General features: G+C 39.0%; 1 protein-coding gene across 2 annotated transcripts in view; it reads left to right on the forward strand.

Moving 5' to 3' along the window:
* NUDCD1 (NudC domain containing 1) overlaps window positions 1-22,370 on the forward strand; it is a 93,451-nt gene that overhangs the window by 22,912 nt on the left and 48,169 nt on the right. Inside the window, exons 3-6 of one of the 2 annotated variants that reach the window (XM_019973955.2) lie at window positions 7,836-8,021; window positions 13,319-13,499; window positions 16,152-16,334; window positions 20,240-20,444. In XM_019973955.2, coding sequence (XP_019829514.2) covers window positions 7,836-8,021; window positions 13,319-13,499; window positions 16,152-16,334; window positions 20,240-20,444 — 755 coding nt within the window. The remainder of the gene's footprint in view (window positions 1-7,835; window positions 8,022-13,318; window positions 13,500-16,151; window positions 16,335-20,239; window positions 20,445-22,370) is intronic. The other variant, XM_070802789.1, reaches the window with a different exon arrangement.

Genomic DNA, 22,370 nt, shown 5'->3' on the forward strand with positions numbered 1-22,370 from the left:
CTGGACCAAGGCTTAAGCTGTGATAAGTAATATTGGCATGGATTAGGATCCTATTTGTGGCTTTGAGAACATTCATATTTTATATGTATTAAGTTACCATTATGGCGTGATGCTGTTTTTCTCTTGTTTGGTCATAATGACAGAGGTCACACAGTGTCCTTGTCTGATGTTGATGTTCTGTGAAATTGTTTGTTTATCAGGAGAATATGGCTGTTAGTGTCACTAGCTCATAGCAAAGCCAAGTCCTCGGTGATACTACCAGCCTAGCATTGGGCTGTCGGGTGCTGCTATTCTCTTCCTCACGATTGATAAACGACTAGATTGTATCTTAGTTTTTATTAGCACATTTTGTCATTTGCATCATTAAAATAAACATTCTTGTTATGTGGATCTTACTGTACACGTGCAAGTATTCTAGAAGTGGAATTGTATTTGTTGTGTGTAGTCACTAAGTCATGTCCGACTCATTTGCAACCCCATGGACTGTAGCCTGCCAGGCTCCTCTGTCTATGGGATTCTCCAGGCAAGAATACTGGAGTGGGTAGCCAATCTCTTCTCTGGAGATCTTCCCAGCCCAGGGATAGGTAGATCTTCCCAACCCACGTCTCCTCCATGGGCAGGCAGATTCTTCACTGCTGAGCCACCTGGGAGGCCCACTAAAGGGTCTATAACACATCATAAAACGTGATTTATAATCAGTGCGAAAGTCCTATACTTCTGTTCCTGCCAACAGGGCACCTTAGCCAAGAACAGACATTAACGGTCTAAGATTTTTTTTTCCCCGTGGCTAATGGAGGTATCATTATTTTAATCATATTTTTTTTTTACTAGTGAGTTTGAATATTTTGGCCTTTTTTTTTTTAAACCATAGTTTTCCTGTTCATATTTTTTTACTATGAAAAAAAATGATAACCTTGTCATTCTTGTTGAGTTGTAAAGGTATTTTGTATGTTATTAGTACTGTGTTGGAGAAGGCAATGGCCACCCACTCCAGTACTCTTGCCTGGAAAATCCCATGGACAGAGGAGCCTGGTGGGCTGCAGTCCATGGGGTCGCAAAGAGTCAGACACGACTGAGCGACTTTACTTTCACTTTTCCCTTTCATGCCTTGGAGAAGGAAATGGCAACCCACTCCAGTGTTCTTGCCTGGAGAATCCCAGGGATGGCGGAGCCTGATGGGCTACCGTCTGTGGGGTCGCACAGAGTCCGACACGACTGAAGTGACTTAGCAGCAGCAGCAGTACTGTGTTATATTTGTGGCAACTATTTGTCTTCTTACCTCCTGTATGTCTTTTATTTACTCATAAGAAGGCTTTCTCCACCCTGAGATTATTAAAACAATCTTCTAACAAAGTTACTTTACTTTTCTATTAAAACATTGAGATTATTGATATATCTGGAATAAAGAATGTTTTGTATGTTTTTTTTCCCTAAAATTCCCTAATGTTCCACTATTATTTGTTGACTAGTCCATTTCTTTCACAATAATGGGAAATTCAACCTCATGTTCTAAATGCCTACACAGGCATTAGCTTGCAGTAAAATTTCTCTTCTTTCACTTAACTGACTGGATTGACTGATAGTCTCTGTTCTCTTTTAATAACATACTGACTGAAGACCATGGTAAGCTTGATATGTATTGCTTATAGGCTGCTCAGGTCTCTACTGTTATAATTCTGTTTCTGCTAGCTGAGTTTTACATCAGTAATAATCAGATTTTCTCATTCTAAAAACTTGTCAACTGTGTTTGTTGATGCATTTTCATTATTTAATGCAGTATTATATAAATCAGTAAAATATGACTACAAAAAGAAGGAAAGGTGCCCTTTTAAAGAAAACAAAATTGCATACTTTAGAAAGAAACAATGGGTCACTAAAGAACTTGAGGCTAATAAGGACATAGCTTAATTAATTAAATCTTTTTTAGTGTCAGTTCAGTTGCTCAGTCGTGTCCAACTCTTTGTGACCCCATGAATCGCAGCACGCCAGGCCTCCCTGTCCATCACCAACTCCCAGGGTTCACTCAGACTCACGTCCATCGAGTCAGTGATGCCATCCAGCCATCTCATCCACTGTCGTCCCCTTCTCCTCCTGCCCCCAATCCCTCCCAGCATCAGAGTCTTTTCCAATGAATCAACTCTTCGCATGAGGTGGCCAAAGACTGGAGTTTCAGCTTCAGCATCATTCCCTCCAAAGAAATCCCAGGGCTGATCTCCTTCAGAATGGACTGGTTGGATCTCCTTGCAGTCCAAGGGACTCTCAAGAGTCTTCTCCAACACCACAGTTCAAAAGCATCAATTCTTCGGCGCTCAGCCTTCTTCACAGTCCAACTCTCACATCCATACATGACCACTGGAAAAACCATAGCCTTGACTAGACGGACCTTTTTGGCAAAGTAATGTCTCTGCTTTTGAATATGCTGTCTAGGTTGGTCATAACTTTCCTTCCAAGGAGTAAGCGTCTTTTAATTTCATGGCTGCAGTCACCATCTGCAGTGATTTTGGAGCCCAAAAAAATAAAGTCTGACACTGTTTCCACTGTTTCCCCATCTATTTCCCATAAAGTGATGCGACCAGATGCCATGATCTTCGTTTTCTGAATGTTGAGCTTTAAGCCAACTTTTTCACTCTCCACTTTCACTTTCATCAAGAGGTTTTTGAGTTCCTCTTCACTTTCTGCCATAAGGGTGGTGTCATCTGCATATCTGAGGTTATTGATATTTCTCCCGGCAATCTTGAATCCAGCTTGTGTTTCTTCCAGTCCAGCATTTCTTATGATGTACTCTGCATATAAGTTAAATAAGCAGGGTGACAATATACAGCCTTGATGTACTCCTTTTCCTATTTGGAACCAGTCTGTTGTTCCATGTCCTGTTCTAACTGTTGCTTCCTGACCTGCATACAGATTTCTCAAGAGGCAGGTCAGGTGGTCTGGTATTCCCATCTCTTTCAGAATTTTCCACAGTTTATTGTGATCCACACATTCAAAGGCTTTGGCATAGTAAATAAAGCAGAAATAGATGTTTTTCTGGAACTCTCTTGCTTTTTCCATGATCCAGCGGATATTGGCAATTTGATCTCTGGTTCCTCTGCCTTTTCTAAAACCAGCTTGAACATGAGGAAGTTCGTGGTTCACATATTGCTGAAGCCTGGCTTGGAGAATTTTGAGCGTTACTTTACTAGCATGTGAGATGAGTGCAATTGTGCAGTAGTTTGAACATTCTTTGGCATTGCCTTTCTTTGGGATTGGAATGAAAACTGACCTTTTCCAGTCGTGTGGCCACTGCTGAGTTTTCTAAATTTGCTGGCATATTAAGTGCAGCACTTTAACAGCATCATCTTTCAGGATTTGAAATAGCTCAACTGGAATTCCATCACCTCCACTAGCTTTGTTCGTAGTGATGCTTTCTAAGGCCCACTTGACTTCACATTCCAGGATGTCTGGCTCTAGGTGAGTGATCACACCATCGTGCGTATCTGAGTTGTGAAGATCTTTTTTGTACAGTTCTTCTGTGTATTCTTTCCAATCCCAAAGAAAGGCAGTTTTCTTTTGGGAGCTTTTGGGAGCTTAAAGCTCAACATTCAGAAAACGAAGATCATGGCATCCAGTCCCACTACTTCATGGGAAATAGATGGGGAAACAGTGGAAACAGTGTCAGACTTTATTTTTCTGGGCTCCAAAATCACTGCAGATGGTGACTGCATCCATGAAATTAAAAGACACTTACTCCTTGGAAGGAAAGTTATGACCAACCTAGATAGCATATTCAAAAGCAGAGACAGTACTTTGCCAACAAAGGTCCGTCTAGTCAAGGCTGTGGTTTTTCCAGTGGTCATGTATGGATGTGAGAGTTGGACTGTGAACAAGGCTGAGCACTGAAGAATTGATGCTTTTGAACTGTGGTGTTGGAGAAGACTCTTGAGAGTCCCTTGGACTGCAAGGAGATCCAACCAGTCCATTCTGAAGGAGATCAGCCCTGGGATTTCTTTGGAAGGAATGATGCTAAAGCTGAAACTCCAGTCTTTGGCCACCTCATGTGAAGAGTTGACTCATTGGAAAAGACTCTGATGCTGGGAGGGATTGGGGGCAGGAGGAGAAGGGGACGACAGAGGATGAAATGGCTGGGTGGCATCACTGACTCGATGGACTTGAGTCTGAGTGAACTCCGGGAGTTGGTGATGGACAGGGAGGCCTGGCATGCTGCGATTCATGGGGTCGCAAAGAGTCGGACACGACTGAGTGACTGATCTGATGATCTGTGTATTCTTGCCATGTCTTCTTAATATCTTCTGCTTCTGTTATGTCCATACCATTTCTGTCCTTTATCGAGCCCATCTTTGCATGAAATGTCCCCTTGGTATCTCTAATTTTCTTGAAGAGATCTCTAGTCTTTCCCATTCTCTTGTTTTCCTCTATTTCTTTGCATTGTTCACTGAGGAAGGCTTTCTTATCTCTTCTTGCTATTCTTTGGAACTGTGCATTCAGATGCTTTTATCTTTCCTCTTCTCCTTTGCTTTTTGCTTCTCTTCTTTTTACAGCTATTTGTAAGCCCTCCCCAGACAGCCATTTTGCTCTTTTGCATTTCTTTTCCATGGGGATGGTCTTGATCCCTGTGTCCTGTACAGTGTCACGAACCTCATTGCATAGTTCATCAGGCACTTTGTCTATCAGATCTAGGCCCTTAAATCTATTTCTCACTTCCACTGTATAATCATAAGGGATATGATGTAGGTCATACCTGAATGGTGTAGTGGTTTTTCCTACTTTCTTCTATTTAAGTCTGGATTTGGTAATAAGGAGTTCATGATCTGAGCCACAGTCAGCTCCTGGTCTTGTTTTCGCTGACTGTATAGAGCTTCTCCATCTTTGGCTGCAAAGAATACAATCAGTCTGATTTCGGTGTTGACCATCTGGTGATGTCCATGTGTAGAGTCTTCTCTTGTGTTGTTGGAAGAGGGTGTTTGCTATGACCAGTGCATTTTCTTGGCAAAACTCTATTAGACTTTGCCCTGCTTCATTCCGTATTCCAAGGCCAAATTTGCTTGTTACTCCAGGTGTTTCTTGACTATCTACTTTTGCATTCCAGTCCCCTATAATGAAAAGGACATCTTTTTTGGGTGTTCTAAAAAGTCTTGTAGGTCTTCATAGAACCATTCAACTTCAGCTTCTTCAGTGTTACTGGTTGGGGCATAGGCTTGGATTACTGTGATATTGAATGGTTTGCCTTGGAAACGAACAGAGATCATTCTGTCGTTTTTGAGATTGCATCCAAGTACTGCATTTCAGACTTTTGTTGACCATGATGGCCACTCCATTTCTTCTGAGGGATTCCTGCCCACAGTAGTAGATATAATGGTCATCTGAGTTAAATTCACCCATTCCAGTCCATTTTAGTTCGCTGATTCCTAGAATGTTGACATTCACTCTTGTCATCTCTTGTTTGACCACTTCCAATTTGCCTTGATTCATGGACCTGACATTCCAGGTTCTTATGCAATATTGCTCTTTACAGTATCGGACCTTGCTTCTATCACCAGTCACATCCACAGCTGGGTATTGTTTTTGCTTTGTCTCCATCCCTTCATTCTTTCTGGAGTTATTTCTCCACTGATCTCCAGTAGCATATTGGGCACCTACTGACCTGGGGAGTTCCTCTTTCAGTATCCTATCATTTTGCCTTTTCATACAGTTCATGGGGTTCTCAAGGCAAGAATACTGAAGTGGCTTGCCATTCCCTTCTCCAGTGGACCACATTCTGTCAGTTCTCTCCACCATGAGCTGCCCATCTTGGGTTGCCCCATGGGCATGGCTTAGTTTCATTGAGTTAGACAAGGCTGTGGTCCTAGTGTGATTAGATTGACTAGTTTTCTGTGAGTATGGTTTCAGTGTGTCTGCCCTCTGATGCCCTGTTGCAACACTACCATCTTACTTGGGTTTCTCTTACCTTGGGCGTGGGGTATCTCTTCATGGCTGCTCCAGCAAAGTGCAGCCACTGCTCCTTACCTTGGACAAGGGGTATCTCCTCACTGCTGTCCTTCGTGACCTTCAACGTGGGATAGCTCCTCTAGGCCCTCCTGCGCCCGCGCAACCACTGCTCCTTGGACGTGGGGTTGGTCCTCCGGGCCGCCACCCCTGGCCTCGGGCGCTGGGGCGTGGGGCAGCTCCTTCCGGCCGCCGCCCCTGATCTCTTTCGCGGGGTATCTCCTCTCAGCCGCCGCCCCTGACCTCGGACGCGGGGTAGCTTCTCTCGGCCGCTGCCCCCGACCTCGGACTTGGGTAGCTCTTCTTGGCCGTTCCTGCGCCGTTGCAGCCTGGCACTCTCGGCCGCTGTCCCGACCTCGGATGTGGGGTCACTCCTCTTGGCTGCCACCCTTCGGGTTTGGGGTCCTCCCGGCTTCTGCCCCTGACCTCGGACGTGGGGTAGCTCCTCTTGGCTGCGCTTAGTGCGCCGGTCGCAGCCGCTGCCGCGTTTAGTGTACGTATATATATATTAATCTATGCAGTTCTAGGAGCAGGGAATGAAATACATGAAAAGTGAAAGTTGCTCAGTCATGTCCAACTTTTTGTGATCCTATGGACTATACAGTCCATGGAATTCTCCAGGCTGGAATACTGGAGTGGGTAGCCTTTCCTTTGTCCAGGGGATCTTCCCAACCCAGGGATTGAATACAGGTCTCCCACATTGCAGGCAGATTCTTTACTGACTGAGCCACCAGACAAGCCCTGAACTATATCAATCAAGGATTATTTCTGTACTGCAGGTAAACCTGTTAACTAAAAACTAAAACAACAATAAAAATTGAATTGAATACAGTTCGGTGTATGAGGGGAAGTTTATTTTCTGAGTTGTAGCCCTTTTTTATATATTTTCTTGTAAAACATTTTAATAATGTAATCCATCTTACTACTTTATATTACGGGCTTCCAGATGGTTCAGTAGTAAAGAATCCACCTGCCAATGCAGGAAATATGCAAGAGACACAGATTGGATCTCTGGGTCGGGAAGATCACTTGGAGGAGGAAATAGCAAGCTACTCCAGTATTCTTGCCTGAGAAAATCCCATGGAGAGAGGAGCCTGGAGGGCCACAATCCCGTGGGGTCACAGAGAGTCGGACACGACTGAGCATGAAGCATGAGACACTATATTTATAAGGATATATGTATATACAAAAAAAATATGTTAACAAAAATGCAAGTTGTTAATAGCATAACATAGCATTTTCATACCACAGAGATGTCTGTGTAGGAATTTAGAGCATGATGTGGTTTTCCAATTGGTTAAAAATACTGATCGTTAATTTTAAACTTAAGAATGAAGACTAGATTACTGCATTGCATTAGTTATCAATTGCTGTGTAATAAAGTACTTCAGAACTTAGTAACTTGAAACAGTCAACATTTGTCATCTCACAGTTTCAGTGAGAAATCAGAATGGCTTAGCTAGGTAGTTCCCTCTCAAGATTTCTCAAGAGAATGTAGCCAAGATGTCAGCCACAACTGCAGTGGTCCGAAAGCCTGACTAGAGCTGAAGGGTACACTTCCGAACTTCACTCACAGGCTGCTGGTGGTTGTCAGGAGCCCTGAGTGCCTCCTCACATGGGTCTGTCACGTGCAGTTGAAGAGAAAGAGCAAGATACAAGATGCACAGTCTTGTGTGACCTAACCTAAGAAGTCACTTACCGTCACTTCTGTGTCAGCCAGTGGGATAGCTTATACTCAAGCAGGGGACTTGGGGAAGAGGAGAGTAACCAGTGCACTGCTGATGTTTTTATTCTGTGTGTGTTTGTGTCAAGGAGAGGGAGGGATTCATTCATAATGTTCGGCTTCTGTTTAGGATACTGCCTTAGGAAAACCACGAGAGGTGTTTCGACTTCCTACAGATTTGACAGCATGTGACAATCGCCTTTGTGCATCCATCCATTTCACGTCTTCTACCTGGGTTACCTTGTCAGATGGGACTGGAAGACTGTATCTCATTGGAACAGGTGAACGTGGAAATAGTGTTTCTGAAAAATGGGAGGTGAGTTTTTTTTTCTTGAGACTTAATGCTGAGTCTGGAAAGTATATGCAAATTAGATCTTAATGATTTTGAAATAACACCTTTTTAGGGATGGTTTACATGTGACCTCTTGATTTTTATAATATATAGTGTTTTGGATATCTTTTAAATAAAATGTTTACCTTTTATGAAACTGATATATTAGCTATTCTTGTTTTGATCTGGGGTGAGTGCAGTTGTCAAGAATTGCATTTGTTTGTCAGCAAATACCAATTGAGTTCTTTTCAAGTGTAAAGCAGTACCTTAAGCATTGACCTTGCTACCTTCTTTTTTGTAAAGAGTTGGCCAGAGAATTACATTGTCATGTCTTTTCTCCTTTCCTCATGTTTTATTCTCAAATATATTTATGAGCCTAGCATGCTTCTACTGCACCACTTGGCTGTCTGATATGTTTAAACTAGTCAAATAGTAACTTAACCAGAATATTCCCTATTTAGAAAAATATACCATAGCATCAGTTCAGTCTCTCAGTCGTGTCTGACTGCGACCCCACGGACTGCAGCACGCCAGGCTTCTCTGTCCATTACCAACTCCGGAACTTACTCAAACTCATGTCCAAAGAGTCAGTGATGCCATCCAGCCATCTCATCCTCTGTCGTGCCCATCTCCTCCTGCCTTCAGTCTTTCCCAGCATCAGGGTCTTTTCAGGGAGTCGGTGCTTTGTGTCAGGTGGCCAAAGTATTGGAGTTTTAGCTTCAGCATCAGTCCTTCCAGTGAATATTCGGGACTGATTTCCTTTAGGATGTACTGCTTGGATCTCCTTGCAGTCCAAGGGACTCTCAGGAGTCTTCTCCAACACCACAGCTCAAAAGCATCGATTCTTTGGCACTCAGCTTTCTTTATAGTCCAACTCTCACATCCATACATGACTACTGGAAAAACCATAGCTTTGACCAGACGGACCTTTGTTGGCAAAGTAATGTCTCTGCTTTTTACTATGATGTCTAGGTTGGCCATAGCTTTTCTTCCAAGGAACAAGCGTCTTTTAATTTCATGGCTGCAGTCACCATCTGCAGTGATTTTGAAGCCCCCAAAAGTAAAGTCTCTCACTGTTTCCATTGTTTCCCCGTCTTTTTGCCATGAAGTGATGGGACCAGTTGCCATGATCTTAGTTTTCTCAATGTTGAGTTTTACGCCAACTTTTTCACGCTCCCCTTTCACTTTCATCAAGAGGCTCTTTAGTTCTTCTTGACTTTCTGCCATAAGGGTGGTGTCATCTGCATATGTGTGGTTATTGATATTTCTCCCGGCAATTTTGATTCCAGCTTCTGCTTCATCCAGCCTGGCATTTCTCGTGATGTATAATGCATAAAAGTGAAATAAGCAGGCTGACAATATACAGCCTTGACGTACTGCTTTCCTGATTTGGAACCAGTCTGTTGTTCCATGTCCAGTTCTAACTGTTGCATTTTGACCTGCATACAGCTTTCTCAGGAGGCAGGTCATGTGGTCTGGTATTCCCGTCTCTTGAATTTTCCACAGTTTGTTGTGATCCACACAGTCAAAGGCTTTGGCATAGTCAATAAACCAGAAGTAGATGTTTTTCTGGAACTCTCTTGCTTTTTCAATGATCCAGCAGATGTTGGCAATTTGATCTCTGGTTCCTCTGCCTTTTCTAAAACCAGCTTGAATATCTGACAGTTCACGGTTCACATATTGCTAAAGCCTGGCTTGGAGAATTTTGAGCATTACTAGCGTGTGAGATGAGTGCAATTGTGTGGTAGTTTGAGCATTGTTTGGCACTGCCTTTCTTTGGGATTGGAATGAAAACTGACCTTTTCCAGTCCTGTGGCCACTGCTGAGGTTTCCAAATTTGCTGGCATATTGAGTGTAGCACTTTCACAGCATCATCTTTTAGGATTTGAAATAGCTCAACTGGAATTCCATCACCTCCACTAGCTTTGTTCGTAGTGATGCTTCCTAAGGCCCACTTGACTTCACATTCCAGGATGTCTGGCTCCTGGTGAGTGATCACACCATCGTGGTTATCTGGGTCATGAAGATCGTTTTTGTATACTTCTTCTGTGTATTCTTGCCATCTCTTCTTAATATCTTCTGCTTCTGTTAGGTCCATACCATTTCTGTCCTTTTTTGTGCCTATCTTTGCATGAAATGTTCCCTTGGTATCTCTAATTTTCTTGAAGAGATCTCTAGTCTTTCCCATTCTATTGTTTTCCTCTATTTTTTTGCACTGATCACTGAAGAAGGCTTTCTTATCTCTCCTTGCTATTCTTTGGAACTCTGCATTCAAATGGTTATATCTTTCCTTTTCTCCTTTGCCTTTAGCTTCTCTTCTTTTCTCAGCTATTTGTAAGGCCTCCCCAGACAATCATTTTCTTTTTTGCATTTCTTTTTCTTGGGGATGATCTTGATCCCTGTCTCCCGTACAGTGTCACGAACCTCTGTCCATAGTTCTTTAGGCACTCTGTCTGTCAGATCTAGTCCCTTAAATCTATTTGTCACTTCCACTGTATAATCATAAGGGATTTGATTTATAACTGTAATTATCTACCAATCTCCAAGATGCCATTTTTATTTCAGTTTTTTTTAAACAATGTCACAGACTTAAATCTGAGGGGCAGGTTTGCATTTTAGTAATAATAAATATGAAATTAGTTTCTCCAGAGCCACAGGTTTTGAAAGTAGACAAAGTGACACTGAGTTGTGGTAATAAAGTACAACGTGATATTGCTGCCTTCTAAATTTCAGCAGGTGGCCTTTAGTTCTTGGTAGCTAAAGGGATAGAATTTAATATTTTACATCTTATAAAACATTTTTATCAGACCAACAGGTGCCTGTAAACACTGGGCTTTAATTATTTGAGAAAAACAACAAGGCCTTAGTGGTTTACCTTTCTTATTGTTAACCAAATGCTGCTCTACCTAATTGCAGTGTGTTTGAAAAGTTAAACAAAAAACACAATGAAATACCAGAACAACAGCCTGTTTATAGGAGACCTTTGCAGTCAGTCACAGTTTTAAATATTAATTGGACATTGTGACATATTCTGTTCCTGCCTCCAATAATTTTTTCTTTTCTTTTTTTTTACTGAGGATATGTTGTATATAGCACCCAGCTACCTGAAACAGTTGAAAAGAATTTGGAGAATGATGGACAGGAGAGATATAAATGAGAATGGATCTGTTATCAAGCTATGGGGATTCTGTTGGTATAAGAAACACAATGACCCTCTTCACCTTCGGATTAAAAATAATACCACGTAGTCCATCAGAAGAAAATTCATATGGGTTTATAATTCATTTGGTTTTTGCTATGTATATCTCCTTGGCCCATATAAGTCCTTCAGTAAGATTTTTTTTAATAAATTAAAAATTTAAATTTACTTCATATCCTCTTCAGTATATATACTGTCATAATGAAGTCAGTCCTCTCTGGGGGTATAGGGACAGTGGGGAAATTATGGGACCAGGCATTAATTGAAGTGGAAGGGATACTGTGGGATAGTGGTCACTGTGAGAGAAATAACTGAGTTTTGGGATTTTGAGGGAATTGGTGTAAGAGAGGAGGCTAAAGGTGGAAGTGATGGGGGCATGGTAGGGCATAAGGGGCCCAGCAAGCGTGGTGGTGATGACTGAAATGTAGAAAGAGAAGTGAAAGAAGGCAGGGGATGTTTGGCCTCTAACATGATGGGAGTGCTATATATCAACAGTTTCACAGTTGATTTTCCAGGCTTGTTCAGGGGACTGGAAACGTCAACCTAAGAATTTTTAAAAGTCCTGACATGGTCTCCTCTGGTCTCCCTCACATGAGAGAGAAAGAGGGGGAGGAAACAGTAATCTGGCTACTTGTACTTGGCAAAACTTACCTTTTTTTCTTCTTACCCTTTTATTTCTTCTTGTCCCCAAACAAAAGCAAAACCCACTTAACCAAAAATGTGTCTATTGTTTTCTGAGTTTTTTCCTGTTTTGTCAATAAGTTAATTTGTATCATATTGTAGATTTCACATATAAGTGATATTGTGTGATATTTGTCTTTCTCTGTCTGACTTATTTCACTGAAGTTGGATAATCTCTAGGTCTGTCCGTGTTGCTGCAGATGGCATTATTTATTCTTTTTTTACGGCCGAATAGTATTCCTTAGTGTGTATACCACATCTTTATTCATTCATCTGTCCATAGACATTTAGATTACTTCCATGTCTTTGCTCTTTTAAGTACTGCTGCTGTGAGCATTGGGGAAAAGCACCCTTTTTTTAATAAGGCTTTCAGGTAGCAGCCCACAGGAGGGGATTCCAGATATAGGTTTAAAAAGAAAAAAAGAGCGAATTCTTGTGTTTCAGTTAGATTTGTATTCAAACTATTTATTTTTCCATTTATTTGAAAAACTCGTTTAGAAATCAGTCTGAAAACCTTTCCTGTTCGATATTTAACAAAGATACAGTAGTCTTTTAGATTATGTGTTGTAAGAAGAATTTGATAAGATTTTGTACATCTTTCCATGATGCTTTGATTTGCCTTTTTTTTTTTTTAGAAGAAATTTCAATATTTAACAGTTAGTGGAATTATCTTTTTAGATGAAATGAGATCTTTTGTTTTTGAACAGTAAGAAAGTTTTCATGATTTGTTCTCCAGTTCCTTTGACTCTTACCTTTGTAAATTTCCAGAAAACAAACAAAACAAAGCAAACAAAAAACTATAGAAAAGAAAGATACACACACATATACAAACAGTATTCAGAAACTAGGAAGAAGAAGGCAGAAATAAATTAGAGATATGATTAATATATTAATATATATTATTTTATATATAATATAATATAAATGACTATATTATAAATGGATGATTATAATATTATACAATATATTAATATATCTCAATAATTTAGATACGATATCTAATAAATTAGATATGAGACATGGGAAGAGATGAAGTAAGGGAATATTGACCTCATTTCCTCTGTACGGAGCACTCTTTCACTTGGCAACTTTCTACAGGATTGCTTTTAATTCCCTTTCTCTTTAGATGCCATTTGGAGGCCCTTTTGTTTTCTGTGTGTACTGATCAGTTTTCTCTGTTAAACAAATAGATGTTTTCTAAAAGTTATTTCTCTAAGCAGTATTTTAAACTTTATTTAACAGTATTTTAAGTTTTATTTCAGGGCTTTTTTGTTCTTGTGTCCTTGCAGTAAACAGTATCCAAATTACTTGTTGGATTGTCAGAATTCTGTGTATTTCCTCTGTGCTCTATGATTCCATGTAATACGTTTTTCTGAGTGCCATCTTTTTTTCTTTTTTGTAGATTGTATTTAATGAAGAGCTTGGGAATCCTTTTATCATAATTCACAGCATCTCATTGCTGAAAGCTGAAGAACATTCAATAGCTACTCTCCTCCTTCGAATAGAGAAAGAGGAATTGTCTATGAAAGGAAGTGGTTTCTATGTTTCCTTGGAGTGGGTCACTATCAGTAAGAAATATGAAGGTAAAACAACAAAATTCTGATCTCTCTGAGGTGGTTGCCATAATTCAGGAGGTTTTGAAATGCAAAGCTGTTCCTGTAAATGCTGTTTGCTTTTTCTTAAGCATTGTGTTGTGATTCTAGTACCTGCCACCCAATGGAATGAATATTTATAGGTAGTTTCTCTTTAGGTATGGATTATAAAAAAAAAATAATTATGTGCTTCCACAGTTGAATGAATATACCTTTTGTGTAAAAGAAGACACTACTACATATTTTGGAAGAATTTAAAGTATATGTTTTTAATATATACAAAATATATGTTAATATGTAACATTAAGCACAAGATTTGTTCTTTGAAATATTTAGTGTAATTTATTCTTCCTCCGGTGTTGTAGTTTTATCTCTGGAGGAACACAGTAACTTAAATCATTTGATTAGATATTGGAAACTTTGTAAGGGCTAGATGGTAACCATATGACCTATCACAGTTCTTCAACTAGGATCTTGTGCTGCAAAAGCGGCTATAGGTGAAGGCATAAATGAATGAGTATAGCTGTATTCCAGCTGTATTCCATTTACAAAGGCATAAATGAATTAGTATAGCTGTTAATTTATTAACACTGACTTTTGAATTTTATATAATTTGACATGTATTTAAATATTCTTTTGATTTTTTTTTGAACTATTTAAAAATGTAAAATTTATTCTTCAGCTCACAGGTCATAGTTTGCAGATCCCTGCTTTAGATAAATAAAAGCTTTGTTTTTTAAATTAAGGTACATAACATAGGAGAAATCACCATGGGTGTTTTTCCTTCTCTAAGACTCTTGGTTCCATGACAGCTTTAGCTCAGTCCACAGTGGCGCTCTGCTGCAGCTCCATGGCTTCTGTTCTCTTCATCTTTGTTCCCTTCATTCAGCTGGACAGTTATATTTAGACTCACCTTTCTTTTTTTTTCTCTCCAACCGATTTTAATTATTGTAATTGTAGAAACATTCTTTCTGTTGTTGACTTTAGCTTTCTTTTCTGGATGTTTCAGTTCCTTTATTCCCTGAATTGCTAATATAATTCTGTTACTTTTTATTTTCTAATGAATATAACAGAGCAGTGTTGTATTTCTAGACTGTTGAGTGGAATATTTGATAAATTATATTTTGTGGTCAAGTAAGTTTGAAAATGTAGGCATACAATAGCCACATTTCACATTAAGGATAGTCAAGTTTCTAAAAATCTTGAGTGAAAAAAGAAAATGTAATTTTGATCCAGCCCTTCCCAACCCATGTAGCCATGGAATTCACTTGAGACCTACTGTTTTCTACCCCACGTGTTGGGAAAAACCATCGTATAAAATACAGTGTCTAAGGTTGGGTCTTTGGAGCCAGGCAGGACTCGGCCTTGCATGTGCCTATGGAAGGAAAATCGTTGTTTTAATTCACGAAATGAAAAGTCTATTCTTAAATATATATGACGTGAATGTGTGATTATAGGTGAGGATTTAGAGAGAAAAAGGACATATTTTAGAATGGGTTGTATTACTATGTGTGTATGTATTATTATGGGAAGGATTGAGGCAGAAGGAGAAGAGGTCATCAGAGGATGAGATGGCTGGATGACATCACTGAGAGATAAATTTGGACAAACTTAGGGAGATGGTGAGGGACAGGGAGGCCTGGCATGCTGCAGTTCGTGGGGTCGCAAAGAGTTGGACACTACTGGGCCACTGAACAACAACCACGTATGTATTATTATGCATAACTCATGATGTTGAGTTATGATTTTTTGATTACTGAGTGTGAAGCTAATAACTACTACCCACTGTAAAAAAACTTTGTTATAAAAAGTAACAATGTTAAGTAAAGGTATGGACTCAAATGTTTGAATACTTCTAAAGCAAAAAAAAAAGAAAAAACCCTTATTTTCATAGAATAAATTCAGTTAGTTTACCAGAGAATTTCAGAACACAGTTAATTGTTCCTATCTTTAAAATTCAAAGTACAGTTATTTATATTTTATGGCAAATAGATCTATATGTGAATGTGTATAAAAAAATATTTCTACCATAAAAGTTATTTCATTTTAAGAAAACCTGCTAATGGGCAGAAAATAGTCCACACCACACTTTTTCCATTACCATCAATTTGTGACCCTTGTCAGAAGACACCTATCATATACTGGCTGAGAAAGTAGACAGGCTATAGTCAAGGAATGGGTAGATTTTTCAGAGGTTGATATTCAGGTAAGTAAATCACTTTTACAATTTAGAGCCCTGCTGTCCAACAGAAATTTTTCCAAAATGGACGTGTTTATATGTGAGCCACTCAGTGTGATAGCAGCTACGTATGTGTGGCTTTTGAACACTTAAAGTGTGGCTGGAGAAATGAATGTCCAATTTTACTTAATTAAACAGCTACCATGGCCAGTGGCTACCACATTAGGCATCACAACCTAGAACAAATTTCATCAGACCCATTTTTTTAAAGAGATTTTATTTACAGAATATTAGGTTGTAAATTTTTTTAGCCTTTTATAAAAAGGTACCTAATAGTCTGCTTTTTAATGGTACATTTAAAATATTTAATTTAAATTAGAATTATACTTGAATATTTTCAGATATTTTTATTATAGTTTTTTGGTTGTAATTTTCTTGTTCTAAAATGCTTTATTTTCTCACAGATAATAAAAAATATGAAGTGGCTAAGCGTAATACTCTCCGTGGGAAGTCCGTGCCACATTATGCTGCTATTGAACCTGATGGGAACGGTCTGATGATTATCTCCTACAAGCCCTTTACATTTGTTCAAGCTGGTCAGGGTCTTGAAGAAAGTAAGGATGAAAACATGTCCGAGGAAATTAAAGGTGATTTTACTTTGAACCATAGAGCTCCTGTGTAAAATAGATCTGACTTGTCCTCCTAGCTAGGTTGTAGGTTTTACCAGGTCAAGATTGGCACTGAATTTTTCTTTGTTTTCCTTTATATTTCTCAGAATAGCCTTTCATAAAATATACCACCTAGGTAGTGTGAACTGGTTAAATTTAATACTTTTCCTAATTACAAAAAATGTTTTTTAAAATCTATATATTATTTTACCTGATTAGATATTTAACAAATACTTAATGAATAAACAAATACTGATGTCTATTTGTTGTTGTTATTTGAAAGTCCAGCATATTAGTATCATAGATAATAATTAAAAAAAATAAGCTAACCTCTCTTCATATGAAAGTGAAAGTGGCTTAGTCATGTTCGACTCTTTACGACCCCATGGACTATACAGTCCACAGAATTTTCCAGGCCACAGTACAGGAGTGGGTAGCCTTTCCCTTCTCCAGGGGATCTTCCCAACCCAGGAATCAAACTGGGGTCTCCTGTATTGCAGGCAGATTCTTTATCAACTGAGCTATCAGGGAAGCCTCTACAGATAGGTAGGAAGAGTGTTATAGATATCAGTTCAGTTTAGTTCAGTTGCTCAGTCGTGTCCGAATCTTTGTCACCACATGAATCGCAGCACGCCAGGCCTCCCAGTCCATCACCAACTCCCGGAGTTTACCCAAACTCATGTCCATCAAGTCGGTGATACCATCCAGCCATCTCCATCCTCTGTCATCCCCTTCTCTTCCTGCCCCCAATCCCTCCCAGCATCAGAGTCTTTTCCAATGAGTCAGCTCTTCCCATGAGGTGGCCAAAGTATTGGAGTTTCAGCTTCAGCATCAGTCCTTCCAAGGAACACCCAGGACTGATCTCTTTTAGGATGGACTGGTTGGATCTCCTTGCAGTTCAAGGGAGACTCTCCAATCTCAAGAGTCTTCTCCAATACCACAGTTCAAAAGCATCAATTCTTTGGCGCTCAGCTCTCTTCACAGTCCAACTCTCACATCCATACATGATCACTGGAAAAACCATAGCCTTAACTAGACGGACCTTTGTTGGCAAAGTAATGTCTCTGCTTTTTAATATGCTGTCCAGGTTGGTCATAACTTTCCTTCCAAGGAGTAAGCATCTTTTAATTTCATGGCTGCAGTCACCATCTGCAGTGATTCTGGAGCCCAAAAAAGTAGTCTGACATTGTTTCCACTGTTTTCCCATCTATTTGCCATGAACTGATGGGACCAGATGCCATGATCTTCGTTTTCTGAACATTGAGCTTTAAGCCAACTTTTTCACTCTCCTCTTTCACTTTGATCAAGAGGCTTTTGAGTTCCTCTTCACTTTCTGCCATAAGGGTGGTGTCATCTGCATATCTGAGCTTATTGATATTTCTCCTGGCAATCTTGATTCCAGCTTGTGCTTCTTCCAGCTCAGTGTTTCTCATGATGTACTCTGCATAGAAGTTAAATAAGCAGGGTAACAATATACAGCCTTGAGGTACTCCTTTTCTGTATACATCTCTTCATATAGGTATGCTAATTACGTGTTCTTCCCTTTCATGCTGAACTGAAAGAAAGTTCCTAGGGGATAGAATCACTTAACGTTTTCTCAGTCTTGAATGAATGAATGAAGGTAATGTTTTAGAATGAAAAGAATAAAAAGGTCTTTCAGAAGAAGTTTATATTTGTATGCAAAGAATTCATATTCTTCTAAAAAAAAATTCAGGAGACCATTTCTCTAGAATCATTGCTGTTCATATTTCTGATATTTATAGTCAGAGAATAGTATATTTTACTTAACAGATTTGCACAGTATTTAACAATCATATGTATTACTCTTTGAAGCTACCCTTTTTATTACTTTAACAACGTAAATTATTTAAAATAAAAATGGGTTTCAGTATTTTTATGTACTTACATAGCTCTTGAGGGTTTCCCTGATAACTCAGTTGGTAAAGAATCCACCTGCAATGTGGGAGACCTGGGTTTGATTCCTGGGTTGTGAAGAACCCCTGGAGAAGAGAAAGGCTACCCACTCCAATATTCTGGCCTGGAGAATTCCGTGGACCATATAGGCCATGGGTTTGCAAAGAATCAGAAATGACTGAGCAACTTTCATTTTCACATAGCTTTTAAAAAATTTGTTGAAAAACCTTGAAAATACTTTTATAATAAATATATGAATATTTCCTCCAGGTTTATAAATATGAACACCTGAATATAAGAGTTGCGCATGGTGGCCTTTTACTTCACCTCTTAATAGCTTAGTTTTCTCACAAGTGATTTTTTTCACAAGATCCCTTTCTGAGTAAACTACTGTTCTGTCTTAGTTATAATGTTAAACTCTCCTGGAGCTTAGCCAGAGCAGCTATTTGTATTACTAGACCACAAGCCCTTTAGAACTCCTTTGGTGAGTGCTTGAGGAAGAATGATGGACTGCCTTCATCCTTGGAACCAGTCTGCCTAGTAGCTAGGCCCATGTGCTTCCAAGACAGATTTGCAGCCTAGTTGGAACACATCATGTTTTTAAATCACTAGCCACTAGTTGACATCTCACGTTATGTTTGAATTCCTCCTGAATTTGTTCTACTCTTTTAGTGTAAACCACTTCCATTTAGTGTAAACCCTTCAGTTTTTCTGTTTTCCTTCTAACGGCCCTAACTTAACTTCTTGTACCCATTTGCTCTTGGGAAATTTCTTCTGTATTTATTTTAATATCATCAGACTTTCACAATAAGAAAGGAAAATGGTTGTAACAAAAATTATGGATAGTTTGTTAATTAGCATGCTTTCTTTTAAGCTCTCCTGAGTATATATTCTGGTTTCATTTTCTGTAAACTTCAGTTAGACTGATATTACCTATTACCTGGGCTTCCCAGGTGACTCAGTGGTAAAGAACCTATCTGTCAGTGCAGGAGACACAGATTCAATCTCTGGTTCAGGAAGATCCCCTGGAGAAGGAAATGGCAACCCACTCCAGTATTCTTGCCTGGGAAATCCCATGGACAGAGGAGCCTGGTGGGTCACAAAGGAGTCAGACATGACTTAGTGACTAAACAACACCAATGTTATATTTCTTTCTGATGAGTGAGTGGACAGATTAATGTTTATGGATGCTATTAAGCAAATATTTGTCCATTTTACATTTAAGCCCTGCTTTCTTACTTCATGGTTATAGTGTTATGGGCCTAAAAGTGTTTCTTAGGTAAATAGCTTTTTAGGAGCCAAGCAGAGGGGATAGTGAAGGAGTTGAAAAGAGGATTTTTTTTTACTGGGAACTTAGACTAAATATACTGACAGCCCTTGAATTTGTTATGAAATTGCTTTCATGTTGTGGAGTAAAATAGCCAATACTTTTATAAGGAAAATATATCTTTTATTTTTGTGTGGATGTCTGTCCCACCAAATAGTCGTAGTCTCCTGTATCACAGTTACTAAATTGCCCCAACAGTGGCAAATCAAGGTCGTGATGAAAGTTTCAGGCAGGGTTTGTGACATATTTGGTATTCTTTTAACTTGGAATCCTGTATATGTGTGTGTGCGTGCATGCACGCATGCTTGGAATCCTGTGTCTGTGTGTGTAAGAGAAGAGGGAGAAGCAGGGTACTGGGAGGTAGGGAATAAAGAGTTGCTATGATTTGTATTTTATGAGTGTATATCTTCTAGGGCATTAGGTAAGACTGGAACAGGGAAATGTCAAGTGTGATTGCTACAACACTTTGAGTGAAAATTCCCCAAGGAGATCTCTGCATATTTGTTCATAATTACTTTTTTGTGAGAAGATCACTAGAAAAGATGCTAGATAGGTGTTCTGTATGTTCTGGTTTCTGATTTTGTATGTTATGTTGTAGTCTCTGTTTTTTTTTTATTACATAATACATTTTTCTTTCCCAAAGAACCTCTGTATTACTGGCAACAGACTGAAGATGATTTGACAGTAACAATACAGCTTCCAGAAGACTGTACTAAGGAAGACATTCAAGTACAGTTTTTGCCTGATTCTGTCAACATTGTACTGAAGGGTCAGAGGTTTTTGGAAGGCAATCTCTTTTCATCTATTGATCATGAAAGCAGTACATGGATAATTAAAGAAAATAATAGGTATTTTTTTTAGTTTTATTTATATTTGAAATTTTACCTTTTATTATTTTACTTTTTTCTTCTTTTTATCCTTTCTGCAGTGGTTACATCAAGGGGGAATACTACGATAGGCTCATCAATACTGCTGATTATTTTTCTTAGGATAGATTAAAAATGGAATTACTGTAGTAGTTAAGGTTAAAGTTACTAGCTTAGTTATTGTTTGCATTATATTGTCATGCTTTTCGTTACCAGCTCTGGATACAATAAGAGAGTAATAATAATAATAAATGGTTGAAAACAGCTATTTATTTGAATTTTCACAATTTAAACTTTTTAATGGAAATAATTTGTTTCTACTAACTTTTAATTTGCTAACTAGATGATGTATTCCTGTGCTTTCTTGTTCATTGTTCAGTCGCTCAGTCTTATCCACCTCTTTGCAACCCCATGGACTCCAGCAGACCAGGCTTCCCTGTCCTTGGCCATCTCCCAGAGTTTGCTCATACTCATGTCCATTGAATCGGTGATGCCATCCAACCATCTCATCCTCTGTCATCCTCCTGCCTTCTGTCTTTCCCAGCATCAGGGTCTTTCTTAAGGAGTCAACTCTTCGCTTCAGGTGGCCAAAGTATTGGAGCTTCAGCATCAGTCCTTTCAAGGAATATTCAGGGTTGAGTTCCTTTAGAATTGCCTGGTTTGATATCCTTGCAGTCCAAAGGACTCTCAAGAGTCTTCTCTAACACCACAGTTTGAGAGTATCAGTTCTTTGGTGCTCAGCCTTCTTTATGGTTCAACTCTCGCATTCGTACATGACTACTGGAAAAACCATAGCTTTGACTAGATGGACCTTTGTCGGCAAAGTCACATCTCCACTTTTTAATACACTGTCTGGGTTTGTCATAGCTTTTCTTCCAAGGAGCAAGCATCTTTTAATTTCATGGCTGCAGTCACCATCTGCAGTGATTTTGGAGCCCAAGAAAATAGTCTGTCACTGTTTCTGTTGTTTCCGCATCTATTTGCTATGATGGGATCAGATGCCATGATTTCAGTTTTTTGATTGTTGAGTTTTAACACAGCTTTTTCACTCCCCTTTCACTTTCATCAAGAGGCTTTTTAGTTTCTCTTCGCTTTCTGCCAATAAGGGTGGTGTCATCTGTCTATCTGAGGTTATTGATATTTCTCTTGGCAGTCTTGATTCCAGCTTGTGCTTCATCCAGCCTGACATTTCGCATCATGTACTCTGCATTTAAGTTAAATAAACAGGTGACAATGTACATCCTGTCTTACTCCTTTCCCAGTTTTGAACCAGTCAGTTATTCTATGTCTGGTTCTAACTGTTGCTTCTTGACCCACAAACAGGTTTCTCAGAAGACAGGTAAGGTGGTCTGGTATTCACATTTCTTTAAGAATTTTCCACAGTTTGTTGTGATCCACACAGTCATAGGCTTTAGTGTAGTCAGTGAAATCAAGTGAGTCTTGATATGAATCTAAATGCCTAGAGTCTAAGAACTGTATATCTAATTCACAAAGTTTTTTAGGCTTTAAATTGAACAGATATCTTGAAATCATTTTATTAATGGAGAAATTTGGTGACTTGGTTATATTTTTTATATATGTTTAAAAAACTCTATATCCAAAAGGTTCTTTTAAAAATATTTTATATTTCCATATATTCTATTTAAATATATCTTACTAGTGTGTGCAATTTGAGGATAGCATTTTTAAATTGGCAAACCAGCTGGAACATACTGTTAAATATAAGTCATCAAGCAGTAACTCAGCCAAGATTTAGGAGAAGAGCTGGACTATATGCAAAAATAGATTCAACATTTAACACATGAACATAGACCAGTATTGTTTTTCCATGAAATTTGAGGTGCTTAATTACTATTTAATGTTACAAAAGGTAATTACAATGATGTGTGTGTGGTATCATTGGTTTAA

The sequence above is a fragment of the Bos indicus genome, chromosome 14 (genome assembly GCF_029378745.1).
Source record: "Bos indicus isolate NIAB-ARS_2022 breed Sahiwal x Tharparkar chromosome 14, NIAB-ARS_B.indTharparkar_mat_pri_1.0, whole genome shotgun sequence".
NCBI classification, from domain to species: Eukaryota; Metazoa; Chordata; class Mammalia; order Artiodactyla; family Bovidae; genus Bos; species Bos indicus.